At 42.1% G+C, this 7,738-nt stretch overlaps 1 protein-coding gene across 1 annotated transcript; it reads left to right on the top strand.

Annotated features, from left to right (window-relative positions):
• The first annotated feature begins 5,752 nt into the window (after nt 1-5,752).
• On the top strand, nt 5,753-7,034 carry LOC107380023 (olfactory receptor 52E4-like). The gene has a single exon (XM_015951020.3). The coding sequence runs from the start codon at nt 6,086-6,088 to the stop codon at nt 7,022-7,024; it is 939 nt and encodes a 312-aa protein (XP_015806506.1). The 5' UTR covers nt 5,753-6,085; the 3' UTR covers nt 7,025-7,034.
• Nucleotides 7,035-7,738: the final 704 nt, after the last annotated feature.

Here is a 7,738-nt window from a genome sequence, read left to right on the forward strand (position 1 = left end):
TATGTAGTTAGTTTTCATCCATCCATTTTCTTCCGCTTATCTGGAGTCAGGTCGCGGGGGCAGCAGCCTAAGTCGAGAGGCCCAGACTTCCCTCTACCCAGCTACTTGGGCTAGCTCCTCCGGGGGAATCCCAAGGCGTTCCCTGACCAGGTGAGAAACATTGTCCCTCCATCGTGTCCTGGGGCTTTCTTTAGGTCTCCTCCATGTTGGACATGCTCGGAAAACCTCACCAGGGAGGAATCCAGGACGCATCCTGACCAGATGCCCGAGCTACCTCAACTGGCTCCTCTCGATGTGGAGGAGCGGCGGGTCTACTCCGAGCCCCTCCTGGATGACTGAGCTTCTCACCCTACCTCTAAGGGGAACCCAGCCACTCTGCGGAGAAAACTCATTTCAGCCGCTTGCATCCGCAATCTCATTCTTTCGGTCACTACCCAAAGCTCGTAACCATAGGTGAGGGTAGGAATGTAAATCGAGAGCTTCACCTTCTGACTCAGCTCTCTCTTCACCACGACAGACCGGTACAAGTTACAACGCCTGCATCACTGCAGATGCAGCACCAATCCACCTATCGATCTCACGCTCCAGCTTTGCCTCACTCGTGATCAAGACCCCGAGATACTTAAACTCCTCCACTTGGGGCAGGACCTCATCCCTGACCCAGAGAAGGCATTCCACCCTTTTCCAAATCAATTAGTTTTCATTGTGTCCTAAATGCAGGCCGATGCTGGTGCCCTATGGAGCACTTTGTCTGTTCTGGGATTCTCCAAAAATCACAGATGGCCGGTCCGTCCTTGAATATAAATATCTGTTTAAATAAAATTTTGCAGCATCACCACACTGGCCGTCTACGAGCCTGATTTTAGGTTGGCTCAACGAAAGAGAGACGGAGATGTGAACTGGATGTGTATCCAAACATTTACACGTTCTTAACACTGGATTTATGATAAAGACCAAATTGTTTGCAAGAAATGTTTCATAACGAGCAGAAATCAGAACAAGGTTTGTCTCTTCATCTTGTATAGATGTAGTCCATCTACAGATTAAAAGGTTGTGTGTATATATATGTATATATCTATAAATAAATAAATATATATATATATATATATATTTATATGTATATATGATGACTGTAAAAAATGTCTGATTTTCCCATTTCCATCGCTCTGTCCACCGCCAGGGTGTTCTACTGGTGAGTTTATTGAAAACACTTTTTTGTCAAAAATGCTGTCATTGTGTCCTTGGGCAAAACACTTAACCCACCTTGCCTGCTGGTGGTCAGAGGGGCCGGTGGCACCAATGTTCGGCTCCAGGGCAGCTGTGGCTACATTGTAGCTCATCATCATCAGTGTATGAATGTGGGTGTGAATGGATGAATGCACTTGTCAACATCATACATATTTGTCTTGTACCACATAATTTTTAATCTAAAGCTACATATTAAGCATTTTCAGGGCAGATTATTGTTCCTGTTAGTGTTTAGTGTGAGATGATAGTAAATATTCCCTTTCTTTCTCCAACAATGTTACCTGATAGTAAGCTAACTTTAGGCAAACCAGCAGCACAACAAATATTTTCAAATAAGACTCACAAACCTGAGTCAACACCAGTCTCATCAAAGCTGGGTTTCTGTCGTTGTACTTTTGGTCTAAAAAAAACACCCTTATGTCCACCTTCACTCATGCGTTTCAGGCAGAGAGTGTAGACGAAGCCGGCTGCTGAAGGGCTTCTTCAGTGGTGGAGGCTCAGGCAAGCTGTATACAAACTACTGCCAACTGCTCCCTCTCTGTTGGACTTTGGTACTGCATGTTACTTCCGCGATTTAGATCCGGGGCTTTTCATAAAACATCCGGGACTTCAGCCCAAGTAGCCGGGCCTAACGCCACCCCTGCTCTCAAGCATGCTCAGGTTAAACCGCTGCTAAAAAAAAACCCATCTCTTCCTCCAAATCATGTGGAGAACTACCAACCTGTCTCTCGCCTCCCTTTTCTGTCCAAAATCATTGAAAAGGTGGCTTTCAAGCAGATCACAGAATACCTCTCACAAAACTGTCTGCTTGACCCTTACCAATCTGGGTTCAAAAAGGGGCACGCCACTGAAACTGCTGTTAGCAGTGAAGGAATCGTTAAAAGAAGCTAGAGCGACTGCCAAATCCTCAGTGCTTATCCTGCTCGACTTATCGGCTGCATTTGACACTGTCAACCATGGCTTCCTTTTGTCCACACTCTCTAGCATGGGCATCACAGAGAAAGCACATGCCTGGTTTGAATCGTAACTCACAGGATGATCATTCAGTGTATCTTGGCTTGGACAATCCTCTACCGTGCACCATCTTGCCACAGGAGTCCCCCAGGGCTTTGTACTAGGACCTCTTCTCTTTGCCATATACACCACCTCACTGGGGGGAGATCATTCGTTCACATGGCATCTCCTACCACTGCTATGCAGATGACACCCAGCTCTATCTGTCATTTCCACCGGACGACCACACTGTCTCTGCACGAATATCAAACTGTCTCTCTGACATATCAAAATGGATCAAATCCCACCATCTCCAACTCAACCTCTCTAAAACTGAACTACTTGTCATCCCAGCAAAACCATCCATACAGCACAATATCTCAATCCAAAATGACTTCCTATCTCTGGCTCCTTCAAAGGCAGTTCGAAATCTGGGTGTTGTGATTGATGAACACCTGACCTTTAAAGATCATGTTGCCTCTGTTGCTCATTCATGACGCTTTGCACTGTATAACATACAATCAGACCATACCTAACACAACATGCCACCCAGCTCCTGGTGCAATCTACCGTCATCTCCTGCCTCGATTACTGCAACGCCCTTCTAACTGGTCTTCCAGGCTGTACTGTGAGACCTCTTCAAATGGTCCAGAATGCAGCGGCACGTCTGGTCTTCAATCAGCCAAAAAGAGCACATGTCACCCCTCTGTTCATTGAGCTCCACTGGCTAACGCTAGCAGCACGCATGAAATTCAAATTGCTAACACTAGCATACAAATTCCGAGACGGTATGGCTCCCATCTACCTGAATCCTCTTGCAAAGGCTTATGTCTCGGCCCGGCCGCTCCGGTCATCACAGGATCGTCGGCAAGGACGTAATTTTCACTTAAGAAGTGGGGGGGACACGGGGGGGGGGGGGGGGGGGTATCTTTACAGTATGTTCTAATGGGAAACAGGCTTCAACACAAACTGTTGTTTTCCGCTTGGTCCTAGAGCTCAACCAGTGTCAATTTAATATAGCGTAATATTGTTTTTGGATGGTAAAAAGTGCAGGGGTCAAAACTTGACTTTGGAAAAAGTGGGGGGGACATGTCCCCCCTGTCCCCCCCCCCAAAATTACGTCCATGATCGTCGGCTAATAGTGCCTACACCACGCTCAGGACAATCCAGACTCTTCTCATGCATCATTCCACAAATGTGGAATGACCTTCCAAGCATTACCAGAACAGGGGCTTCCTTTTCAATTTTCAAGAAACTCCTGAAGACCCTGCTCTTCAAATAGCATCTTCTAAACTAGCACCCTCCCTGCACCCGTCTCCCCTCTCTACTGTCCACTCCTTGTTCCCTCCTCTCCATGATTGATGTCAAGTTGTTGTTATTGTTGTTGTTAGCCTCAAGGGCAACATGCCGATTATCACTTGTAAGTCGCTTTGGACAAAAGCGTCTGCTAAATACATAAACATAAGTAAGACATGTGGTTAGCTGGCTCGTGTAAAACATGTCATGTCTTGAAAGAATCGGAATCGGGAATCAATAGGAACTGGAATTGAAACAAGGAATTGGAATAGTTCAGAATCAAACGATGCCCAACCCTAGCCATTTATCATCATTTAAAATCTGTGATAGTTTGGCAAGGACATGCAAACTCCAGCCTGAAAACCCCAGCTGAGATTTCATTTGGAAACTTTGTTGGTATGTGTGCATGTCTATTCATGCTTTTATCAAAAGAGACTGTCCTGGGTGAGAAAACTGGAGCACCCGGAGAAAACCCACACATGCATGGGGAGGACATGCTACCCCACGCAGAAAGCTCACAACCAGGATTCAAACCTGTGATACATCACTGCTGCAAACGTCACCACCATGCCTCTCTAGAACTTGGTGACAGTGCTGATCAAAAAGTATTTAAAGCAGATATAAAACAACTAAATGAAGAGAATTCTATTTAAATATATCCTACATGAAACTATTTGTCACCTGGATTCACTCTCCAAAAAGAAAACTTACATCATCTCGTTACTTTGTCCAAACACTCCTATTAATGAAGCCCTTTGAGATGTAATTAAATGATTGTTATTAACTGTCTCACATTTTAATTAATCCCCGGGTAAAAGGCAGGCCTCTCGTCACAAGTGACGATGTTCAGCAACTCTCACGGGAAGTGGCCCGCGACTCGAGTGTTTGAGTTACATGAAGTTGCAGTGGACACAAAAAAAGTTTAGGAATTTTTTGCTAAACTTTTTACTTAAAATGCATCAAATCAGTGGTTTGGTCATGTTTTCTATCTGTTTCTAAATGTAAATAATATTTCCATATAATACGTATTAAACTTGCAGTGGTTTTGCGTATGTATTTGTTCTAGTCAAAGAACAACACTACTAATTGAAACTGAGCTCTGAAGAGGTCACAACAGACCACTGGGACAGAAATGCTTAGGACATCATGAAATCTAATTATATCACCCCTGAGAAACGGACACTGTACTGATTGAGTTGAAATAAACAATTTTAGCCATCCTTTTTTATAATTGTTGGGTTTTCTTCACAGTAATCAATGAAATGATTCAGCTGTTCTGGTGTGTTCAAATAAAAATACAAATAAACACATTTATATTAGGTAAATTTCACCTAGACGTAGTAGTAAAGAGTAAAGTTTTAGGTATTTTTTACAGAATGAGTTTTGTTGCATGGATTTATTAAAAATAAACTTACAATAAAAGTTTTTGTTGTCTACAGATGAGGGAAAAGTTCACGTGTGAGTGTTGGTGGTGGTCAAAAATGGTGGCTTTACTTCTGTCAGACTGCTCAATGGCAGCTGGGGCTGTTGCCCTCCAGATGTCCGTCCCCAGAACCAGAGCAGAACTGGGTGAAAGAGCTTTTCGTGTTAGTACCCCAGATCCTTGGAACAATCTTCAAAACTAAATAAAGATTACTAATCTGGTTTTATTAGGTCAATTTATAACACTTTTAAAAGATCGAGAACAGGTTAGGGTTAGGGAAGGGCCTCATGATCCCATGGATGTAATTTTCACTTTAGAAGTGGGGGGGACACGGGTGGGGGGGGTGGGGTGGGGGTCTTTACAGTATGTTCTAATGGGAAACAGGCTTCAACACAAATGGTTGTTTTCTGCTTGGTCCTAGAGCTCAACCAGTGTCAATTTAAAATAGCGTAATATTGTTTTTGGGTGGTAAAACATGCAGGGGTCAAAGCTTGACTTTGGAAAAAGTGGGGGGGACATGTCCCCCGTGTCCCCCCCCAAAATTACGTCCATGCATGATCCCAAACCTGCTCTGATGAAAGATTTTGTGGGAATCAGCTTAATCCCATGGATTGCTTTCATGCTGCCTTCCTGGACCAGGTCACTTTTGCAAATGGGATTTGACATCCGAATGAGTCATTACAATAATATCTAATATGAGTCATTACAATAATATATATTATAATCATACTGTGTAAAAAAAAATCCATGGTATCAAGGACATATTGTTGCTCTTGTGTCTCCAGAGTTGTTGCACCTTCTTAATTTTGACACCTGACTGGAGGAGCCCGGAGCTGTAATGACCTTCACTCTGAAGAATCCCAATCCTATTCAGGAGGGACACCGGGAAAGAAAAAAGTCCTTCTGTCTTCAGGAACTATGTGCAATCAAAGGACTCCTCACCCCTCCAGAAAGGTATTTATGTTCCCAGATATGCTGCAATGAGTCGAGTCAGGTCGTGAGTTTTGTAACATGTTCAGATCAAGGTAAGCATGGTGTTCTGCTATATATGTATTTTATGAACAAGACCCAATCTAAAAATTTTATTGATTTTTTTTTGTAGATTCTGCTCTAAATGAAACAAAAATGGAGAAAAATGCAACAAGTTCATCTAACATCCTACAGATCCAAGGTTTCGACGTACCTCCAGAGTATACATACCCTCTGTTTTTCTCACTGCTCTTAGTTTACACATCTCTGATATTTTCCAACGTTGGAGTTCTTGCACTGATTGCCACAGAAAAGAGTTTGCACCAGCCGATGTACTTTCTCTTTTGTAACCTTTCTGTCAACGACCTGATGGGAAACACAGCCCTGCTGCCTCCGCTGATGTCTCACGTTCTTGCAACGGAACGTTTGATCTCCTACAACCAGTGTGTGGTTCAAGCCTTTTACAGCCACATGTTCGGATCGGCGTCGCACTTGATTCTTGTTATAATGGCGATTGACAGATATGTGGCGATATGCCACCCACTGAGGTATAGCTCAATAATGACCAACAGGATGGTGATGGGGCTGTCTGCAGGTGCATGGGGGGTCTCCTTGGCACTTGTGTCTGTGCTGATTGGTCTAACTGTGAGGCTGTCCCGCTGCAGATCAGCTATACAGAACGCTTATTGTGACAACGCTTCTCTGTTCAAGCTTTCCTGTGACGATGTCTCTGTTAACAACATCTATGGGCTCTTTTTCACTGTGCTGCTGTTCGCCTGCTCGATTGGAGGCATCGGCGCCACGTACATTAGAATAGCTCTCATCTGCTGGATGAAGAAAAACAAAGAGCTGAATAACCGAGCCCTGCAGACATGTGCCAGCCACCTTCTGCTTTATCTCATCATGCTCTGGTTGGGTTTTTTAACAATCACACTGCATCGTTTCCCAAATTACCCAGATTTGAGGAAGATTGCGCATGTTTTATTTCACGTTGTCCCTGCTAGTTTGAATCCCGTTATTTACGGGTTGCAAACGAAATCCTTACGGGATAAAATTACTCAAGTGATTTGGAGAAAAAAGCTCATTCCCATGTAAAATCTCCCATCTCCTGTTGGTTTTATCACCAAAAGGTACTGGTTTCTAGGTAAACCTTATACCTTATTACAGTAAATCTGTCTCCAAAATATACTTTTGGAAAGAAATCCACAGACAACAGAAAATAGAATTATTATTATTTATTTATGTAAATGTGATAAAAAATAACAACAAATATTAACATTTTTTATGAGTAGGCCGATGTGGTTTTATTCTTTTTCTTTATGTTTTCACATTATTTGACACTTTTTCATTCAATTGCAAGAAAAATAATTCTATAATTTTTTTCATTATTTTGTCATCTAATTTGATTTCTACTAAATAAGGATAATTTTAAGCAAATTAATAGTCGTCATGTTTTTGTTATATTAAAGTTTTATTCAGCTTTGGTGAGTTGCAATATTTTTATTTTATAATGTAATAAAAATGTGATTCAACAAAACAAAACAAGGAACTCTGCTAATAGTTTTGATTGCAAAAATAATGTTTCTGAACAAGAAAATAACATTATTAAGATCTACATAAATGTCTGAATGGTTTTGAATCATTAAACATATTTTGTTGCTTTTTCTGCTAAATAATATATTTTAAAATATTGCTACTTGCCAAACCTGAATTTAATATAAAGAAAACTGTTTCATGAGTTTTCTCAAAGGGGCATTATGGAAGTTTGACAGCCAAAACATGTATAGAAATAATAAACTTCTTCTTCAT

The sequence above is a fragment of the Nothobranchius furzeri genome, chromosome 13 (genome assembly GCF_043380555.1).
Source record: "Nothobranchius furzeri strain GRZ-AD chromosome 13, NfurGRZ-RIMD1, whole genome shotgun sequence".
Classification (NCBI taxonomy): domain Eukaryota; kingdom Metazoa; phylum Chordata; class Actinopteri; order Cyprinodontiformes; family Nothobranchiidae; genus Nothobranchius; species Nothobranchius furzeri.

Coding starts and splice junctions, on each gene's coding strand:
- LOC107380023 (XM_015951020.3), top strand. CDS start 6,086: ATGGAGAAAAATGCAACAAGTTCATCTAACATCCTACAGATCCAAGGT.